Source organism: Neolamprologus brichardi, chromosome 1 (assembly GCF_056152115.1).
Source record: "Neolamprologus brichardi isolate AB-2024 chromosome 1, ASM5615211v1, whole genome shotgun sequence".
NCBI lineage: Eukaryota > Metazoa > Chordata > Actinopteri > Cichliformes > Cichlidae > Neolamprologus > Neolamprologus brichardi.
Genome location: NC_142104.1, coordinates 20,949,536 through 20,972,487, shown reverse-complemented (window position 1 = coordinate 20,972,487; position 22,952 = coordinate 20,949,536). Strand labels below are relative to the sequence as shown.

Below are 22,952 nucleotides of genomic sequence, written 5' to 3'. Positions count from 1 at the left end.
ATGATGTGACATTTGACACCGTAAAGGGTCCACACAATAAAACCGAGGGGACCGCAACTGGAGGCTGTTTTTGTTACGCGTGTGCTGTCAAGGACTTTTTTTTTTTTTTTGCATATAAATTTAAGTTGAATCAGAAGTAGGTAGTTATTAGGTTTAGTAAGTGAGGTTTGGTCCAAGGCAGCAAGTAGTTCAATCGAGTTCTCCTTTTGAATAGCCATCTCTCATTTTATCCTTTCTCATCATTCCAACAAGAGACGAAAAGAGATTTAGTCTTTGTCCCTCGGGATTACAATGTCACTTGTTTTAAGATAGCAGATGTTTTGATTGAAGCGTTAGAGGCTTATCAAAAGTTAAAGCTCAAGGCTTTGTGTGTTTTTCCATCAGCTTCTTTGTATTTTTCAGTTCATCCTCCTCGTTGAAATCGTCTTGGCACTAATTCAATCCTAGGATTAGATTAACTCTTGAGTTGATTTAAGTTGAAAATCTGAAACCTCACCATTGCAAGACTCATGTGACACTTAAACATATATATATATATATATATATATATATATTAGCCATTTAACTCTGTTTCACTTTGTTTGTGGGAATGCATGAGAGGTAAAGACAAGGCATCATTTCAGGATATAAAATTTTAAAAAGTATGAGACGTGGAGCTTTAAGGAACTCAGGTGTTGTGCCATCCATAGCCAGACCATAAGAATAACTCCCTGCACCTCACTGGGTAATAAGCCCAGTTCATGTTTTCCTCAAGGATGGGTCTGTTAAGATACAATCCCTGGTATGACTCTGTATGCAAGTAAATACACATATACATCCACAAAGGTGATAGTGTACAGTACACAGGCACACAGGGACCCACGCACTGATACACACATCAATGGAATAAATACTGGCAGAAAGGTCAGGGTGAACTTTATCTTCACAAACAGGCTGGAGAAAGCCGAGCTCCCCACATGAAACAGAGGGACACTTTTAATTCATAACATTTAATTTATTTTCCTTTTTTTAATCCATGTAAAGCATCACAATATCATGACACTGTCATTTGTCATTGGCTGTGGCATTGATGTGCTAACTCTGAGGACACTGTGAGACCCAAGATCGGCAAGATAACAGTTTCAATGTGACAAAAGTTCTTTTTTGCCCACATTTATATCTCACTCCATGAATGATCTGTTCGTCAGCCAAGTTATTCAGTTTATCTCCCTTTGACCTATTCTTCTCTCCCTATATACGACCTAGCTATAAACTCTGACCTTGCTGAAAGTAAGTGCACATTTTTGGTCCATTTAACCTCATGTCCACAAACACGGCTTGCTGAAAATGAAAACCAGAGATTAAAAGAGAAAAGGCCAGTGTATTAGTGTCCACTGCACACTTCAAAGTCTTAGTGGCATCCTCACATGTGTCTTTAATGGTGTCAAGAAACAGTGGGGGACACTACTAAAGGTTTCAAGATTAAAGAAGAAATTCAATAACACCAGCATTTATCCACCAAGAATTTTATAAGGTGGACAATATAGAGATAGATTTTTGAAGATGAGACGGTGCATAACAGACTTGCAGGAAAACATGCAGTTTGATAGAAAAAGGTTCTGCATTAATTCTTCATAGAGTTCATATTTTAGCCAATGGCAGGGTTATTACTAACAGATCTTTCCCAATCTTTTTGTCAGTGTATCACACACTGTGTAAAAGTATTGTTGTCGTTATTTTACAGGAAGAGATTTCAAAATAGGTTTAAAAAGGGTTTGAAAGAGTGACCCCTTTTCTTTCTAATGCTTTCTAATTCTTTAGTCTTATCACAAAAACAGAGGTGTTTAATGTCAGTTGACATAGTGTTACAAGTGAAAAAAAAACTTTACAGTAATGTGTTTTATTCAGATGGACACAGAACTCCCATATTTCTCATAGAAATCAGAAAAGTCACAGGGGGATGTCTGTACCTGTCCATCTGTACACTCTGCACTCACATAATTATCTCTTTCTTTTAGTTTGCACCTACAGATATCAACTCTGATAATCTTACTTTAAACAAACATTAAGCTTTATATTTAAAATAAAAAAGCAGTTTTTGTTGGTTTCGGGGGCTTTATTGCACATCTTCTGGAAATATCCATAATAGCTTAACAAATAAACTTTTCCTTAAGTGTCCGGTGCGGTTGTGGTTTGGCAGATGACTGACATCAAGCCTGACCCGCGGCTGTCATCAAGTCATTCTTTCAATTTCAAACGTTTTCAATCAAATCCAGCCTTTTCTTCTGGTTTAGCTTACTCGTAGATTTCTGCATTCTTGTTGTGATCCCCTTCCACTGTGATTCAGATGCAGCTTTTGATGGTTGGGGTCAGGGTCACGGTCCTGTTACAACACAAATCATCAAGCCAGTGCAAGGTCTTTGGCAGTATTTGGTAGTTTCCCACACATAATTGGCCTGCATTCAGTATCCCAGTCTTGACAAACCCCGCACGGATGAAGAATTAAACCTTTGTTTAGTGCTGCGCAAACAGTTATCTCACCAGATCTCGCACCAGATTTGATCAAATCATATTGGTCTCTGTAATAAATAGTCTTTTAGTACTTCTGTTTGGTCTACCTTTTTATCATAATGAAATGGAATATGCATCCGATCCTTTGCAATAATTTAATGCTGATTTCGTACGGCTACCAATTTAGAGGAACAAAAACCCAAAACTACAGTATAATGGTAAATATTTAAAATCAATCAGATGAGTTTAAATAAACACGGGGCCGTATGGTAATTGCTCGAAGATAATAGTGCTAATTTGTGTATTCTCTGATGCTTTTGTTGTCTCCCCGGCACAAATGATTTTCTCAGTGTGAGACTCTTATTAATGCACTGGCTGGGAAAAAAAGGAAGCACAAAAATAGACATTGTTAAAGAGAATGTGTAAGTCCCCCAATTAGCACAGCTAGACTGGAAGTGTTAGCATGATAATAAGAGAATAATAGAGCAGGGGAATGGTAATGTGTGTGTGTGTTTAAGTGTGGAAGTTTGCGCTGCTGTGTGCACTCGTGTCTGCATAGACTCTGTTCTTTCTCTGGTATTGAAGAGCTCTATGTTAGCCTGCTAGTAGGATTATGTAGGGGCATTAACAGCCTAGTCAGACGGGCTTGGCTCTCACCCAGGGAGGCTCAGTCCAGCATGTTCATCCTCCATTTAAGGAGACTGTTAGCTGATGAAGATGTGCACATGCAAGGCTGAAGATAAAAGAAAGCGGTGACCCGACTCATTAGCCCCTGTGATTTAATATATTGACACTCGGATACAAATAATTCCATTTAGTGGACTCTATCGGCGAGGTAGGACGGATCAATTTAATTAGTTATGAAATGTGACTCCTTGTCAGAGAGCAGAAGAAATGCTGACGTTAAACAAAGTCACGTGCAATTTAAACAATAAAGCCATCACGGCCCTGTTAAAACTTAATGATGCACAAAAAGGTGCAGCAGTGGCAGTGATGGTTCGCAAATGAAGCTGAGTGGCTGTGCAGTTAGTATGTAATGCATTTGTCTGTTGCTTTAGAATTTTATACATAGCTGCCTACAGTGCTTTAGAAGGTGTGGGGTTTTCCCAGTGTCCCTTTTATCAGTTTAGTGTGAGTAATAGTAAACATGCTTACTCGACTGTATCGATTTAAAAAGATAAAGAATGTGGAATTAAAGTAAAGGAAGGATGGAAGGATCGGTACTAGGTAGCTTTCAGTTGTAACTTATACTACTTGTCCTGCATCTTTGCCAATGAGGTAGAAGTATAACAAAGACAGATTAGTTACTGCTCTTTTGTGAAACTGCACATTGCACAAAGGAGCCATGCATTTGAGTAATTGGCCTTTTGTTTATTAGACACCTCAGCAGCTTAAGCAGCGATAATTTAAGAGGCTCCATATCAGAGGTGCTACCTGAAAGGCTGTCACGTGCGAACTCACACCTGAGGGTCTACTTAAAATGAGTCACCTGAGGGGTTTCCAAAGCAGCCGTGGGACGGGTTCATTTATAACACAAACGTCTCACTTTATCGGCTCTCTCTCAAAAGTGACAAGAATAATTTACACAACAGAGAAGATTGTCTGGCATACAGGTATGTGAATTTGCCTTTAAAATGAATCAGGGTGTTAAATAATCCAGATAGCTGAACCTCTACACACACACTCACACACACAGATGATGAAAGGAGCGCTTTTACGTTAGGTCCGAATATCACAATAAAGCACCTGTTCGGAGCACCAGAAATCTTCCCTGGATCGTGGAAAAGCAGCTACACTTAACAACCATTGTACCCCAGCCCCCGAGAGGAAAAATATCAGTTAAGGGAGAACACATCCTCCAGTGTGATGCAGACTTAGTTTCCTCTCCCCCACTGCACCGACTGTGTTTTCTCTGCTAATGTTGTGCAAACTGTTTTGTCTTTGCGCTGGCTTTGCGTGGCCGTCATCCTCAGCAGTGGGCACTCTCACAGCGAGAAGGAGCTGCATTAATAGACTCTACTGTGTACAGGCAGCCGGCAGGAAGAAAGGGGCGCGTGTTTTCCTAGGGCAGGGGTGGCAAAGCAAAGCATTCAGCCCATGGCTAATTCAAAAAAGGAGCTTTTTGTTTTTGGGGTGGAGGAGAGTCCAAGCATTCCCCAACCAAACACAATGAATGAGCTATTTTGTCCATATATATATATATATATATTTTTTGAATATACATTTTTATTTTTGTTTGTTTTTGTAGAATTGGATTAGCAAATTATGAATTTATTTTCTTAAATTATATCACTAGCTCTTTTTTCATTGAATCAAACAGTTTGTTTTAGACGCGTCATTGTACGTAAGCCCTCTTGTTTTATCTTTTACAAAATTCGACGCTTTGTACTTCTCCATCATAATTTGAGGACGTTTGAAAGTGTCAGCACGCTCGTGTGTCTAATAACGTGGCCCCTTCTGACAGGCCTCCTTTCTTCTGAACAACAGAATGGGCTCTGTTGTGTTCTGTGGCCCCAGCAGCTGGGAGGTAACAGGGAAGACAGAGCCTCAGTCTATGAAAGGAGGACAGGACAGAGGGGGAAACCCAGCCGTGGTGCGGACAATTCTATCACGCAAATTAGATGTGTTTCGAACTCAGACAAGAGACTATTTCTCATTAACTATATACCTCCAAAAGAGGTGTTTCCCTTTTATTTTAAATATTTTAAAGAATTTTAGTGCCTCATTGTGAAATTCCCCACTTCCCCTGCAGTGTGCCCATGAAGCCAGCTGATATCCACTGGTCTTCAGACCCCAACTGAGGTCGTTCACTTGCTCCCTTTTCGGCACAGTGTACAGCTGTCAGTGTGACATATTTCTAATCACCTCTTTTTGGAGGATGTAATCCACTAAATTAATGCGCCATGTTTAAAAAAAATTTAAACACTAGTTTAGAATTAAACACAGATAATGTATCAAAACAGAGAGATATAGCACACATAACCACTTAATTAAAAACCAGAATAAAATACCTTGAGGTTAGACCTTGACATCTAAATTCTATAACATCTTTTTTATTTATGCATGGCATATGTAATGGCATGACAATATGTGCTTTCTTTATCCTGTTTTTGTCTTCCTATTTTTACCACTTTGCATCACACTTGGACTTTTATTTCCTTTTCAAAACATTTAATACTAAAGCTACACTGAATCTGAGTAGAGTGCACTGTGCAGAAACCCTGTAAATGCCAGGCACTGTATTTAAGCAAACAGTAGCCTGCAGTTTTATCCAGGATTCCAAGGATGTCAAGAGGAGCCATGATGAGGAGGAGGGCTAGAGTGGAGGGATTTGGGGTGGGATGTGTTAGGTGGGTCAGAGGGATGGACTACCCTGCTTTCAGCTCCCGTCGACTTAATATAGACATATTGGAATGGCACTTTTCCAAGAAGGCTTGTTGTACTTTGTAAGGAATTAGTGGAACCATTGCTTATTCCCTCTGGATGGCCTGACCTCACTCTGGATTTTTACTTAGTGTAACACACGCAGAAATGAAGGATGTGTGTCGTCACACTCGAGCTTAAGCAAACAGTGCACACTTCATAGCCGGTGCTGCGCGTAAACAGCTCACAGAAAATAATGCTTTTTTTTATACTATGTCTGATTTTTGTAGAAAGGGGTGCTGTAAATGGTTTCAGAAGCAGGAAGGAAGTGAGGAGTCAAAGACAGACTCTTGAACAGGACAAAGGCCCTTTGTCGCTGACATGAAGCTCTCCAGGGTTTCCAGCATTAATCTGGCCAAGCATGAATAATGTGGTAAAATGAAGACCTTCATTCAAAAGCTAAACTCTGGAGCATCAAAGTCAGGTTCAAATCTATTGATCTTTTTGTCTGATTACCGTTAGTTACAGACAAATCCAAACATCATCAGATCTGTGTTTGATTAATGTGCATGTCTCCCACGTAATGTAACTATTCAGTGTGCAGCAGAAAGTGACCAGCAGTAATCGAGTAACATCTGATTGTATTCAGCAGAAGTGCTTCCACAGAGTGATTTTCCTCCTGGCTGTGCTGCGGTACACTGTACACCCAGCAGGCTCTGTTCATACGCAGTGGCGGGTGTTAAACACATCCTGCTGTCTAGTGTCAGTTTACCGCGTGTGCTGCTGTTGGGATGTAGCCAGCTTACTCCCGATCACGTTCCCCTTAAATGAATCACAAAAGGTGATTCTACTAGCGAGCGTTTGGTGTTGAACTCAGTGGGGAGAAAGGTGGAAACAAAGTGTGAACTATCAGTTCTTACACCAACAGCTTACGTCTATCCTCCTTGGGTGAAATTACAGAACCTCTCCAAGAGAAAATGTGAAAACGAAGATTAGCGAGGGCTGACAACTACTAAAGTGATGAAGTAATTTTTTATTTAAATGAGGTGACAGTGAAATGTGAACTCTCTTCAGGAAGATTACTGGTGACTGTGATCTTTTCACAGTGTGTGAGGTGTTTATTATAGTCTAAACTTTACAGAATTAAAAATCATTGCCACAAAGGCTTCCGATTTTTTCACCGACCTGTGGTTTTATTGTTGTCAATCACTTTTTATAAAAGTACTTCTTGCAAGTCTCCTCATGACAAAAGTCTGCAGATTATATCGAAAACAAGGATCTGTGTATGAGACAAGTGTTAAAAAGAGTCAAGTTGTAATTAATCAGAATGGAATATTGAGGATCTCATAGGTCCTTTCAAGCTAATAACCGTGAGCTTTGGTCCTACCGAGGTAGATGTTTGCCTTTTTTGCCCCTTTTGTATTTGAATCTTGGTAATACTGAATAATTCTGGCAGTAAAAACAAAAAAATTCTTACAGTTTCTTCAACATGGACCATTGTTGTCTACAGTGATTAGCAAACCTGAGCGTCAGTCAGTGCATGAAAGTGTAAGAGGGTTCAGACGGGATGCCAGCAGGGGTCTTGAGGCCTCACGGGTGCTTTGTGGAGGCTATAACAGACAGTGAGGAGCATGGGTGTTGACAGGGTCCCAAGTGAGTGCTGTAATGCGCTGTTCATCTCCATTTGCAGTGAGGTTTTTTGGAGCAGCTTGCATGAGTGCTGTGGGTGGATGCTTTCTGGTGTACTAAAAAACACCACCGTTCAGTGTTCTCCGTTTACCATCACCTTTGCCTAATGTAGCTCTGTGAAATGTGAAGCTTGTTTCTAATCACACTGCTTTTTTATTTTTTAAATTAAAAGTGCATCTTTCATTTAAAATATGTCAAGTCTAATCTGTATTTCTGATGCTTCATAGGGATGCTAATTAACAAAACTGCTATAAAAAGGACTTTATCACGCATGCATTAGTGCAGTAATAAAGTGATCTTTGTGTGTGAGTGCATATTGCATGTGTTTTAAGTGCTCTGAGAAATAAAAGGAGCTCTTTTAACTCTACACTTTTTTTTTTTACACCTTATGGATTTACACATCAGACATCTGAACCGTCTGCTTGCCCTCTGCAGTCTGACCACAGGATGTGCTGCTGCTTTGTGCCATTGTGGAGTTTACATGCTGTCTTATTAAACTTACTCTTAAAAGAATGATCTGTTAAAGTTGCAAAATAAGGAAACTGCAGCTTGAAAAGTGTGTGTGTGTGTGTTATATCTTTTTTAAAATTTAAATTCTTCCTTTAAAAAAATGAAAAAGAAAGCGCTCTCTTATAACATACAGTTTGGAATCGCACACACAGTAGATGCAAGTGAGTTCTATTTATCAAATACCAGCATCTCCTTGAGAGGGAAACAGATTGTGTACTGGGCTGCTACAGACTTCATCAGGTCATCTGAATTGATGATACATGTTGCAAGGGAGCCCGTTTCCCCCGGAAACCTCTGCTGGAGCGCATGCTGGCAGAGACGGGGGCCTCAGCCAAGTCTGTCTGACTGATCACTACAGATGCTCCTCTTCAAGTATTCCGAGTCAGATCCTTATTGCTGTGTCTTGAGGGACAAACAATAGCACCTGTTCCTCATAAGATAGCCCATTCATGTATCTTTAATGAAGCCTGGGGGCAGATGGTGTGAAATGACATTATCCAGTACTTAGCAGCGCTAAGACAAAGGAATAGCACTGCCAGCATAACAATGCTGCTGTATTTATGAGGGAAAGGGAGAAGGCTGTCTGAGCGCCCCACTCACATCTGCTCCACTTCATTCCCCCACTCCTCAAGATCATCTTGGCATTAGAAATATCCTGGGCTCTTCGCCCATGGATAGATGGACTTTCGGGTAACTCTTATAAAGTGGGTGGGATGATGGAGTTGTAGAAACAGAGCAGAGCGCAAGTTAAACATCCATGTTGATTTCCTTAAAGTATACTTTATTTTTCTGCCATGCTGCTTTAAACAGTCGATTCTAAAAATAAGGGACTCATGAAAATATTATAATCTGCTAAGCCACTGTGCCAGCTGTTAATTGACAGCTCAGCTAACTTCTTCTATTTGTTGCCACCTTGAAGCCGCTCAGAATTTGATTTGCCTTTCTCTGACATTAGCCGCTGTAAATTAAACTTTAATGCATCGTGCTCATTACCGAAAATCACAAGCATTCAACTTCATTGCATTTATTTCCCCTTCAACGCACAGTTCGGATCTGTCTTGCCTCAATGAACCTTGTATATTTGCCCCATATTTTAGAGTAATAATAGTAATAAAAGCTTATATCCCAGATGAAATTATATCATTTAGAGTTTATCATTTGCGTTTGCTGGAGAAATGCATACGTGTATCAGACATGCTTGTGCTGATGTCTCTCATTATAGTGTGTGTATAAAGTGTGGATGGCCTGTATACGTCCCTTAAACAATTTTGCAGTATTATTTAATGTACTCAGAAAAAAACACTTTAACTTTAAATTTAAAATGTGAAGTTCAAAAAATGAAGTGCTGATTTAAAACACCTTTAAACAACTGATGCATGTTAGCAAACTCCTGAAATATGAACTACCATGCAGCGCACTTAAAGGGACTTGAGGGAGCCCTTTTCTGCCCTGTGACTGCTGCACATTCAGCACCAGACTCCATCTGTTTTAACAGTCCAAATACACAGGCAGAGAAACGCTGTGTGCCCCTGCCTGTCACTGGCCCCACCTCATGTTGTGACATTAATTATTGTGTTTTTCCATATGTTCCATACATGCAAGGCCAAGCTCGATCTTTCACTCGCTCAGCCTGGAAACTTGGAACACAAATCCCCATAAAGCAATGTTTTATTTAAGGACATTTGTCGCAGTCTCCTTGGCCATTTATTTTTTCTTCAGCAACAGCACATTTTACAAAATTACTTTTCTATTCTTTTATAATGCACTTTCTGCACTTGCACTTCCATAAATGCTCAGTAGGCATAAAATTCTTCTATTTATTTAGTTTTCAGTCTAGCTTTGCACCTCTGGACAGATCAATAAAGCTGTTTAAAGTAGGTTTAGCCTGCTAGCTCCGAGAGAACCTGGGTGCAACTGCTCCTGTAGAGGGTCTACAGGGGGAGCAACACCGACTGAAAAGTGGAGATCATAGCAGAGCTCAGCCATAACATGGGACAGGTTGATTTCATGCCCCAATGCAGCGGCAGTAATTGCACCCAGGCCCGTTTTATTGCGAGTTGATTTTAAGGAGGGATGAATGGAGAAACATTCTGTAAAGTGTTTATTTTGGGGGATGACCTTTATTAACCCATTTCCAGGCAGGTTCCCCCGAGGTGATTTGGCTCAGCCCTAGATTAACCCTCACAGGCCCATGGTAGCCAGGCTGCACCCTATCATGGAGTTTCAGGAAGCAGAGACTGACAGTAAAATTGGACTTGCAGCATGTGTGCAAACCCCCACACAGCACTTTTGATACATAAGCTACTCACCCACCCTTGACACACAAATGCGGGGAGTTTGTGCTGATATCCCCAGTAGGCAAGTCAGCAACAGGCTGCATGGTGAAGGTTAATATGTGAGTTGAACACAGACTGGGAAAGACATTAAGATGAAAAAGAACAAGCACTTTTCAATGGCCTGCCATTTTCACTCCTAAAAGCAGTGACATTAAATTCCTGGATGTCTTTAGCTTTTTCTAATATGAACAAATGATCATCCAGGATTCTGTTACAAGTTAAGCTTCCCTTAAGGTTTTTGTGTCGTCATGCATCTACACGCTGATCACTGCATCTGCATCAGACGTTAAACAATCTTCTTGCAGAGTGTAACAGCTAGAAAATTGGTTTACTACAGGCCTTTAATAAACACGGCATACTCATCAGTGAGTGCTACAGTTCTCTTTGACCTTAGGTTTTATTAAAACCAAGCACGCTGTACATCTTTGATATTCGGAGTTATCATTTTATAGATTTAATACTACTTTCAACACATACACTGCTTGCCACAGAGTCCATACAAAACTATTGCGCCTCTCTGCTTTCCGTCCTACAGTACATGTCACTTACTCTAACTTATGCTGTAACAATGTGTGTATGCGGGCCTTTGATGTGCCGAGGTGAAATTGTGGTTTGGATTAAGAGCAGGCGTAGCTCAGCCAGGTATTGTGTGAGCACACGAGGGCCGTCATTGCCGCAGAGACCCCTGTCAGCACGCGTTAGCAAGAGCTGTGATCTGGCCTCCCCCTGAGTGGGCTCTGTGTTTCTGTGTACTATGCCAGTGCTTAGGCCTCTCTCTGATCTCTGCTCCCTATCTGTTCAGCAGGTCCAGGGTCACATGCCTCCGCTCATGATCCCCATTTTTCCACACGACCAACGCACTCTAGCAGCAGCAGCTGCCGCCCAGCAAGGCTTTCTCTTCCCTCCAGGAATGTCTTATAAGCCAGGTACGTTTGCAAATTTAAGCCATTTTGGTCATATTGTCCTTCTTTTCTCCCTTGCTTGCTTTGTCTTCACCCCCTTTGTGCTTTTAACCACAACTATAATTTTCAGCCTGGAAGTTGTTAGACTTTAATGCTTCATTCACACTCTGGCTGCTGGCATGCTCTGCTGTGTCTGAACACAGATTTGAGAGCAACGCCTGGGAATGTTCTTGTCCATGTGGAACAATAGATATGGGTGGAAAAGCAGAGGAATGTAAACATGTCATCGGCATGAAAGTATCTTTCAGGAGTGCACTGGCTATAATAGTTTTTTTGTTTTTAAAGTATCTACTGCCAGAGATCCAAGAACACGGGAGACGAACCCTGCAAGAAGTGCTTTCCAAATCTATCGTAATAAAAAAGCAACTCCCCTGTTACAGTTTCACACAATTATACCTTGTTATAGTCAAATTAAGTCATTAAAACACAGTTAGGAGTTGGATAGTCTGTACATGATGCAAGAACAGGTTTTTCTGTACAATTACTGTTTGCGCTGCCTGTAACGGCATGCCTCACTTGCTTCCTTTGTATTATGGAAACATATTTTACACATTGTAAAGTTTTCCACGTTACAGTATGTACTTAGTCCCAGGGCAAGGTTATATATACATATATTTTTAAAAAAATGGTTGTTTTGTTACGCACATCATTTATTTAACAAAATTCAGCTGAATCTTGTCCCCTGAAAAAGGTTTTCCCATTTTCACTCCAAGGCAAAAAAGTGTTTTTATGTTGATGAAACCTTGAAAAAGAAAAGTCTTTGTCTGGACTATAAACAGAAAAATGAGAAGAGTAAGAAGTCAGCAGGTTTGCAACACAACATTAAAAGGTGTGGTAGTGCAGTTAATGAATTAACTATAAAACCACAGGATGAAAAAGAAAGTCAGCTATTTTTGAACTATGGAGCCATGACAGCTTAAACAAAGTGCCTGAGGGGGAGTCTTTTACCAGTGTGCTTTTTGCAATAGGTTTGACACGGAAAATGTTTTAGTTCAAATAACAGGAGCTATTATGGAATCATGTTCAGGGGTCACCATGTGCACGGGCCTTGCATAATTCATGAGCTCATGAAGAAATAGCAAAGGAGGTCTGAAAATGACTCTTGTAGTCAGAAGAGGTATTTTCAAAGCCTTTATTATTTCTTCCCTGTCCAACACAATATACACAATATATCCAGAGAGCACAATGTTATCATCACCACCTGCAGAGTGTACAGGATGCTTCTGTGTCCTTTCTCCATGAAGTGAGCGGTGAAGCATTTACTTCCAAGACTAAGGCACACTAATCTGATGTTATCATTATGAGACAGCTCCCAGGGACCACTGCTTATGACCCCCAAACCTGTGGTGCTCTCATGGCAACAGATTCATTTTGGCACCGTAGTGGTAAGTCATCACCCCATCCACTGGCTGTGCTCAATGGCCTGGTGTTGCATGGTAGGCAGGCACAGTCATCGAGACACCAAGTCATCGCTTAAACAAATAGATATATAAGCTGGATTTCTTAGCCTGTTTGCACTGTTTACACAGACATGGCAGCATTCAGTCTGAGGTGCCTCTAATGGACCTGGAGAATGACCCCATAGTCTTTAGTCTCTGCCAGTCGCCCTCATAGGTATCCTGCTGACAGTTGATAGTTTTCTCATGCTATCTTATTTTATTTTGTTTTATTAGTTGCCAGATTTAAACTATTCAGTCTTTGTAGTGTTTGTTTTTCAAGTCATTCAAACTGGATGTTTACGCTTTATGAGTAAGTTGTATGAAGAAGGAGTCTTTTTATGTGTGCAGAGTGTGTGTCACAGGTTCCATTGCTAGACTTAAAGATCTGCAGGGCCTCAATCAGGGATTACTCAAATCACAAATTCTTGGTATATTAAAATGTACTATATAATATGCTACCTGAAGCCCCCTTGCTTTTGCTGGGTTTGGTATTGGGCTGCAATACTAAAAATGCAAAGACATTTAATTTTTATTAACAATATTTATTTGTGATCTTCTGCTTTTCACAATACAAACAAACCATGATAAAACACTGTATATACATATGTAATCTAAGAGAAGACAAAATATTCCTCTAATGTTTGAGAGCACGTCTCATGTCCAAACAGAGTTGCTGTCTTTTTCATTTTGGCAAAGTTAATGTGACTCAACTTCCAGTCAGGTTGTGCTATTATACAGTAATCTTGATTCTTGTTTCATACAAAGTGCGGATCCAAGGATTACTGCTTGAAATTCTTTGGAGGCACCAGCAAATGCACACATCAGCTTGTATTTTGGGTTAAACTGCTGCTGCAACATTTTGGATGAGAAAAAACTTGTTTTTTTCCTGTTACTTTCAGTGTAGTTAAATCCAATGCCAACTGCAGAAGCTTGGTAAAACTCAAACCTGAGAGTTTACTGGGGTACAGCAGATTAATGATGGGGCACATACCCCTGTGAAAAGGGTTCAAGCGATGCCTATGTTCCATTTTTTACTCGACAACAGTTCATTTGTTCTCCTTCACATTGTTCACTTTGCTCGGAAACCTAAAAATTGCAACATTGAACGGGAAGCTGGTTGACTAAGTGAGTTTCATTAATCACAACCCGAGTCATATAAAAATATACATAATCACGATCTGTAAGCACGTAATTGGAAGCATCCTGGAGCACTTTGTCTGGACTGGCACAACAGCAATACAAAAGCATGCACTGTCATTTTTGCCCCCATAAAAGCCTGATTTCTGTACTGTGTCATTTCTGTGGGTCATTTCTGTACTGTTAGTGTTAACATCACAACGACATCCAACGATAAACACTATTAGATAAGTTACCTTTTAGATTTAAGGCATATATTTTTGCGTGTCACAGACAAAATGACAAACCAGCTCCAAAAAATCGCAACAAAGTCACTTAAATGTGGCTCAGCTAGTCACTGTTCAGTTCAGCTATGCTATAAATGACAATGCAGTGTGGGATCTTTGTGTCTCTCCTACGATGCTCTCGAATCTAAACAACAAAGTGCTTTATTTGTTTCAAGTTAAAGGAAACTTAAAAGCTGGTGAAAAAAGATGATCAGGTTTGACAGTTGCAGTCATTCATTCATAATTTGATCTACCCTAAGAAAGGTTTCAGCTACATCTGTCAACCCTCAGGAGATCTACGACTTATTTCTTGGCACCACATGAGGGGGGAAATATAGCCTGTTGTGACTATGGCGTCATCAATACGACCCCCCAACCCCTCTTAGTGTTTAGAATCCAGGCTCTCAACAGCAAAGCAACAAGGACCTTTTTTTTTTTTTTTTTTTTACAAAGGAAGTAAAACATTTTAAATGTTTTTCCTTTTCGTTACGAGGGGTGCTAACCTGCAGGAGTTTACATTCTGTTGGAGTCTGGTGCCTAGACACAGACTTTGATGACCCAAGTCCCAGACTTTGGAGTCTCAAGATCCCCCAGCAGTCGTCGTGCAGCACATGACCCTCCCCAGGTTTCACATGACATCTAAAGACATTCAGCCATTTATTATCCCCCAAACCCTACGTCACAGACAGCAAATGAGACAGGGAGAAAAGCGAGACCAAAAAAAGGAGGTGTGTAGAAATAACCACAGCCCACCCACCCCCCCTTACATCCAACTTAGCACTATTTGAAACCACTTCTGCTGTGTGATTTTATTTGCTACTAAATGGGGATTGGATTTCCATGGCCTGTATCACATTGTGCTGTGCTGTACAAGATTGCAAAGTGAGGCGGGCGGACGAGGGCAAAGTGAAAGAGAAGGTGTATACATTTGCCTTGTCTGTGGCTTAATGGCTCCATATGTTTGTGAAGAGAAGTGACAGCCAGAAGTGGGGTCTGAGCGAAGGCCAACTACCCCTCCCCGCTCTCGCAGTGCACGCCATCACCCCTCCTTCAGATTCATGCCTCAAACCTACCTCCCGTCTATGAATGCTGTGCTGCCCAGTCTCACTGGGGATGTTCTCTCCGTCTCAACACACAAGGTTGACCGTGTAAAGGCTTCTGCAACCCTATGGATATCACTCACGCTGCAGCCATTTTTATATCCCTGTGTAACAAATGTGCTGATGCTGTGGGCCAACAGTAATGAATACTGCTGCTATTTGGAGATTATTTCCTCCTTGCTTGATCACAGTGGCATATGAGATAAGAATGTGGTTTTTTTAACCAGTGTTATTGTGACAGCACACTTGTTCTAACCAGTTTGCATACAAGTGCTTCCACTCTGTTGCCAAAGCTATCACTCAGAAACAAACAATGTGGCACTGAACAATAACCAGACAAGTCTACAGCTGTATGAATTGCCTGAGAGAACATACTGGTCTTTTACAAAAGCACTAACTGAATACCAAGGGAGATATTTAGCATCTAATCAGAACACAAACACACGCAAACTCAAGCACACCTTTAAAGAATCCCCAACTTGTTTAACAGTGTCTTATTTACTGTTGTCAGGGGATTTGTAGTGCACAGGTGGAGTAAGAAGGGAATGGTGTGGAACTTTCGTAAGTAATTCTGCTCTTGTTAAACCCCTGTAGGCTTTTTGTTAATGCAGATGTTTGGGCTTGAAGCCGAGCGTTCGTTGCTGTTCGCCACATTTCTGTGGCAAAAGTAGTGGAGGGCCCAGAATCCGTGTTGGCACTTGCCTGGTCGCTGTGGGCCGGCTCATTGTCTGAACCTGTATGCATTGTTGTCTCTTTCTTTCTGTCTCTGACAGGTGATAACTACCCGGTGCAGTTCATTCCATCCTCAGTGGCAGCTGCAGCAGCGTCAGGACTCAGCCCCCTCCAGCTTCAGGTATGTACAGTACTATGACAAAGAATGTTAGCGACGCTTGCCAAGCTCAGGGCAGAAAGGATGGCTAAGCAGCTGTACACTAAGTAATGAGGCGCACACTAAATAATCCTGGAGGGCCCAAGCTCACGCGCGCTTATCACCTTACGTATGTAATTCATCCCATATGATAAAGGTTTCATCCCCACCAGCTTAGCCAGAGAGTTAGGAAGATAATAGTTATTAGAGAGAATGAAAATCACTTTGGTTGCATTAATCACCCACCAGTGAATTTATCGGAAGACAACAGGCTGCAAAAAAAATCTCTTTCCTAATGCTTTCATCTAGAAAAGGACTGTGCTATTTACAGTTTATCTCTTTGTAGAAAACAGCTAAGAAAATTATTAAAATTAGTCTAATAAAATGTGTGAAAAGAGGATTTGAGCAACGAGAAATGTTGAGAGAGGCTGTGAGCCCTACGGGCTGCTCCAGGACTTCTCTCACTCAGCGTTTAAGAGCTAAACCTAGGTCAGGGCTTAACCTGAGGCCATAATGTTTAATGTAGATAATTATCTGTGTTCTATTATTCAACTTATTGCTATTATAAATAGTAATAAATATAAATAGCTAATGAGAAATTTTAAATAATTACTTCCCCCCCTAACTTTTCACTGATTTTTTTTTCCATTAAAAAAAACAAACCCAATGGAAATCTGAATGTTGCTGATTGTTGCTTCTCTAATTATGGTTTTTCTTAGTAGTTCTGAGTAATTGTAGAATTTCTGTCTGGAAATCTTAGTTGTAGTTCTTTGGAAACAAAAGCAGCAAACAAAGAATATAAAAGTATCCTACCCAGCATATGGTTAAGTGGCCACTGCTGCTTTATCAACAACACCAGTAAGTTATTTTACAGCTACAGAATGTGATGCTAAACAGCAGAAAGAAGTAAACCACGAGTGAAAAGCTAAGCTCAAGACTAAGGGGAGACTCTTTGCACACTGATATATGTGGCATTTGTCCTTCAGAAGCTACCACTGTCAGTGTTAACGAGCCTTGGCAAGTTCGAACAATGCACGCAGCTGGCTCTGAAGAGCCGTGCGTCATTATGCATCCAGGAGAAGAGCTATCAGAAGCATGTAAGGTGTTAAATGAGTCTGTTCATGTTTGAGGATGCGTGTCTGTGAGTGTAAAAGATGGAAGCTGCTTTTCTGAATATCTTTCTGGAGTACATATGCGTGGCTTTGTGTGCCATAGTGAAGTTTATTGGAAAGGAGTGTCAGTTCAGACAGGCATACTCAGCCTATTTATAGGGGTGTATGAGGTCAGATGAAACAGTCGTATATCTGAAGGTTGGGGTAAGAACGGGAGACGGGTCTAGAGTCATTAATTCTGACTATGTATCTAACCCTGGGAATGGGCAAAAACAGTGCCTCCAAGACCATGACTTGGCTGACCTTTACAGAACACAGTAAACAAAAAGAGGTGCATTTTCCATTAATTGAAGTCTGTCAGCCTGTCACATATTCCGCCTGCTGGCTGCTATTTACCCTGCATAGAGATTCCCCTTAAAACAGTAAGGCAAATCAAACATGCCCTTTTCTGCATAGCTGGGATCAACAAACCATGTGACTGCCACCACTTCCTCTACAAAGCGCTGGGAGCCTGGTATGATTAAAACCATCATCTCAACCCAGTCATGGAATTAAGTTGGAGTTGTTTCCTCTCTTTTCAAACCAATAATACCACCAGCACCTTCCTTCATCAAAATTAAACTACTAAAAAGTGTCCTTAAATAAATGCCTGTTTGTGACAGAAGGGACCAATGTGTAGAAAGGAAACACACTTTCTCTTGAAATTAATGCCATCTTAATACCAGCGCCACTTGATATTTTTGAAAGTTTGTGCATTATAAATCATCCAGCGCAATTCTCCATTAACTCCATTAAACTGTCCTGAAATGTTCTAGTTCCCACCCCCAAACCTATTGTTTATATTCCTTGTGCACGCGGTCACATGAACACACACAGATACAACATCCCACACACATATGGCTGAATAGGCTGCCCCCCTCAATTAAAATATCTCTTCCTGTCAGCTGCATGGCAAGGTATAATTTTCACCAATTTACTCGATTTCGACTGTGCAATATATGAACCTTAAAAAATTATCTTATTGGTAGAATTAATTCCCACAATGCTGCAGAGGTAATGTGATCAGCCATCCAGCCAAAGAGGCTAGCCGCTCCGTCAGTCTTAATGTTGGCCACGAAGCCTCTTCACAATCTTCTCTGTCATAACAGTCTGGGATCCTCCCCCATTCCCCGCCCTTTCTCGCCAAGAGAAGAAAACCCAACAAGGTAACAAAGGCTCCGAGCTGATGGATGTAAATGAATCTTGCAGGATGCGTTTGAGTGTTGGGAGACTGTAATTTGCTTGTCAATACAGGGTGGTAGCATCACTCTGGTGGCTGGCAGTCTGCAAGTGGCTGTCACCAGGCATTGCTGTACCACAGGGCAATTTCACTCAATGTTTTCCTGACAGATTGGCTCTGGTCCGCAACTCACAGGAGAGGAGACGGGTAAACTATCCCAGCGCGACATGCCCCTCTTCATTAGTGCCCGCACAGAGGCGGGATGAGCCCAGGACCAGCAGGAAACAATGGCTCCATCCCTGCCTGTCCCTCACTGATTACAACTGACATGTCTCACCTAACAGAGGAAATTGTGCTGAGATTGTAACCCAATCTCTCCGGACACCTACTATATTCAATTGAGTGAAGATACAAGAAGGGAATTTCCCTAATTCCACAAAAGAATTTTCTATTTGGGATAGCATTTAATTTGCTGTTTGTACATTATTCCTTGCCAACTGAAAAAAACTATTTACTTAAGGAAAATGTGACCCTAATGCATATCGCCCGTCTTCATGAACCTCTGAACAGTTGAAAAACCTTCGAGAAAGCCCTGTTTTTACCACTGGAAGCAGACTTTGGAGTTCAAGCCGTTTTACAGAAAGCATTACTGTAGAAGACAAAACATCTGGGTTCTCTGTATGTAGTGTCACCGCTGGACAAAATAAAAAAGAAACCCTCTGCGTTTACTCAGTCAAAGGTCCATTTTCTCTCTCCTGCTGTCTCATTCTTTCTCTCTTGTTTGCAATTTCCATCAACCTCTTAAACCACCACAAAGTGTCTTAGTTTAAGTATTTTTCTTTCAATTACCCCATGCTATTTTTTGTGTTTCTCTTGGCTTTTTTTCCCCTATGAATTGTCCTGGTGCTTGACATCCTCATGCTTTACATTACTGGAAGCGGAGCTGCTAGAAATAAGACTTTTGCCGCATTTGCAACGGCATCTCTCCAGGGCCACGATAAACCTGGGCCCAGCCTCAGCTCATGCTCCCACTGTAAAGATGAAAAGAAGCCCATATGCTTAGCAACAACCCGGACCAGATCTCGAGCCGACAGACACATCTAAAGGAGTACTCACAGGCTTAGATGACTGGTGCGATAAGAAAGAGTGTTACACAATCAGGTACAAACAGGAAGAAAGTGGGAGAGCAGCAAACCCCGCATTATCTTTTGTTTGGATGTAAATGCCTGTGTAGTACAGATGTGAAGAAATGGCTTCTATCATTAACAAGTGAAGCACTTTTGACTTTGAAAGAGAGGGAGAGAGGAGGAGAGGGGGGTAGAGAACAGACATACTGTAGAGAGCAGCTGTTTTTGTGTTTATGAGCAAAGGAGCTTGGTCTTTGAAGGTAACCCAGAGCAGTGCAGCAATGCTGGAGTGTGTGTGGAAGGCTGGCTAATAGGAAGGCTAGGTGAGCAGCTGGATAGAGACAGTGGTGAACAGAGGGACAGATGGACAGATAGAGTTGATAATGCAGTGAGCAGCAGTGAATGGGAGGGTTGGCTCTGGGGCCCCTGGGCCTGGAGTATCCACACTCACGCCTACACAAGACAGTCTGCGATTGTGTGCATATGTACAAGTTAGAAACTGAGAGAAGGACTGGACTGTCTACTCAGTAGTTGTGTGATAGAGAATCCGAGAAAGGCAGTGGGAGGGAAGGAGGGGTGAGAGCAGAGCAGGTTGGGTGCCAGCAGATGAGACAGATGTTGAGCCATACTGGAAAGCATCGGCACAGTGCACCAGGACGCCTTCCTCCACTCTTGACATCTGGGCTTAGCCTGGGTCAGGCTGCATGGTCGCCCTGGGCAATGAGCCTGTACAAGCCTTGTGGCAAACTGGGCTGGCGCTGTGCTGCCTTTTAAATGGTGTGGTGCACTGAAGCACAGTTAATGCCCTCATATCCAGTCCAGTGCTCAGTGCCCAGGCCAGACAGAGGTGAATGAGACATTGACATAGAGACACACTCGCACACAAAGAGATGAGAGTGTGTTTAAGAGAGTGTGGCTATTAGACAGTGTTTAGACAATGTAAAAGAAGATGTTGGTATATAAAATTGCAATGGCTTAAAAGCAGTTTCCCTATTTAATATACTCAAAAGCCACAGTTGGAAATGTGCAATGCACCATCCTTGCTGGCAGCAAAAAATCTGACAAATATCTGCCACTATATTTTCCACCACATATTGCCACGCTACAACTCATGTCTTTCTTTAAAAAAAGAAAAAAGAAAGACGCACATTTGTTTTTCATCAATTTCTCGTTAAAAGACAAGGCTTACACTCCTATGTTTCCAGCAGGAAATATAGGAGTGAATTAATTATGGAGTGAAATATAGTTTCACTCCATAATTGATTATATTGTGTACTGAGCTATCAGCTTTGTTATTTCACTAAACAAATACAGGGCTGCCCGCCCTGATTGCATATCATACTTTTGAGATGTCTAACATCATCAGCAGAGTGTGTAATCTCAGTTTAATGTCACAGGCAGAAAAGTGAACCTCCCCGTTTAACCTCTGCTGCCTCCAGAGGGCTCGTTTTTAATTACCAGAGGCTAACAAGCTGACCTAGGGCGTGTTGTGCTCACTTTGAATCTATGCTTGCTGAGATCTGCTCTGCTCTACTGGGAAACGAGGAATGATGGGGTCAGACGAAGGATATTAGGTTATGTGTTTGCCTTCTGATTTATATGTCCTGTTTTTGTTTTACTTTTTATATTATTTTGTATTGTGATTGCCATACATGTACACTTTTAATGGGACTGGCATGTTTTTCTCCTGCTCATAGAGAACATAAAATAAAATATTTATCTCTTGCCAGTTCCTAAAAACCCCTGATTGTAATCCCATTAGCTAACATGTTCATTTTGATGTTTACATTTGCAAACTGTAGCTCAGCGTGCTGCTTGTTTTTCATGGAAATAAAAAGTGTTAAGAATATTGAGGGTCCTGATATTTTTAAAAGGTTTGACTGCTCCTTCTGTACTCCAGTGTTGGAACACTGACTTTCAGCTTGACCCTCATTACCATGAACCTCTCTCTACGCCACCTGGCAAGCAGTTATGAAGAAGGGGTTATTAGATGTGAGAGCGTCAACTGAGGGAAACAGGCAGATGTGTTCAGCTCAGGGAGACCAGCTTTGGCAGGATACATCAACTTTCTGACACCGGAGAGATTGTTGTCTCCAATTGAAATACAAAGCCAAAAACGTCTATAAACCCTACCAGACTTAATACTGAAAAATACTCACTGAACACTGACATTTTTCCATTTTCTTCTTGTACACTGTATAGCAACTTAACAGATTTGACTTTCCCCTTGATTGTATTTATTGTTCTTTGGCACATGGAGTGTTCCTGCACGGGCTTAAGAGTAGCCATTGCTTCTCACCCTGTGGCATTGACCTGCTAATCAGTACTAGCATCCTGACTGTGTGCAATTTGAGGCAAAGTCTAATTATGTTCTTTTTCCGGGACAATAAAGTTCTTCCCACACAAGGTCAGGGGCATGCCCATCAACAGGCCTGTTAGCAGACATCTGTCCAACAGACTCTTTGACTTAGGCTTGCATGTAGCCTAGAGTGATAGGCAGTGAATTGAGAATATGTTCTTTCTGTCCACTATTTCTTTCTCTCTCTGTCGCTAACCCCACCATCCATCTCACCTCACCTCACACAGATACACATACGCCGACACAAAGAGTGCCCTTAACAGTGACATTAACTAAGTCTAGCTCAGATGAGAAGAAAATAGAGTTAGGCCCACTCCTGTGTCCAATCCTTTCCGAGACAAAAGACTGTTTGTGAGGGAGGTGGAGGCAGTGCTATCATTGTGGGAACATAATCAGTCTGTCATTTCCGCTGCCCATGTGCTGTTGTTATCCCTTGGTCCCCTGGAAGAATGGACCTTTTGTACTGCCGCTTATGTGGCAGCGATAAAGTTTCTTACAGGAGCACATATGTGTTTATATCTGCAGATATGTGCATGGACATAAAGTGCTTTATTTGGTCTAAGTCTTCATTTAAACTGCCAAAGGTGAGGACAACAGGGCCGGGTTGCCTTTTCTCATCCAGACAAATGTGTTCTGTGTTCGGCCAAGCAAACCAGGAAATGAGACAAGGTTTGTTGATTGGCCAGTGAAAGCGAAATTAGATTCTCTCTGACAGCACCGTCTGACTGCATAACACAACAAACCATAAGGTTTAGCTAGTCTGAGGATAGCAAGGCAGCAGGGGAGTTAAGGGCTGCTATTTGTCTGATGAAGTGAGGGCCAAGGCTACGTGGAGTAACACATTTTCTCAGACAGTAGCTCTATTTTACAGACCCCTGCCATTTGCAGCAGGAGACAAAACCCAATTTCATCACTTACCTGGTGGCCAATCAAAACACACCTCCAACTGAAAGAAGCCTCCAGTGGGAGTGCTGG

General features: G+C 41.5%; 1 protein-coding gene across 5 annotated transcripts in view; it reads left to right on the top strand.

Moving 5' to 3' along the window:
• Positions 1-22,952, top strand: part of sox6 (SRY-box transcription factor 6) — a 128,829-nt gene that overhangs the window by 79,053 nt on the left and 26,824 nt on the right. For 4 of the 5 annotated variants that reach the window (XM_006780199.3, XM_006780201.3, XM_035907299.2 and 1 more), the window contains 2 exons: positions 11,191-11,314; positions 16,066-16,145. In XM_006780199.3, the coding sequence (XP_006780262.1) occupies positions 11,191-11,314; positions 16,066-16,145 (204 nt within the window). The remainder of the gene's footprint in view (positions 1-11,190; positions 11,315-16,065; positions 16,146-22,952) is intronic. The other variant, XM_006780200.3, reaches the window with a different exon arrangement.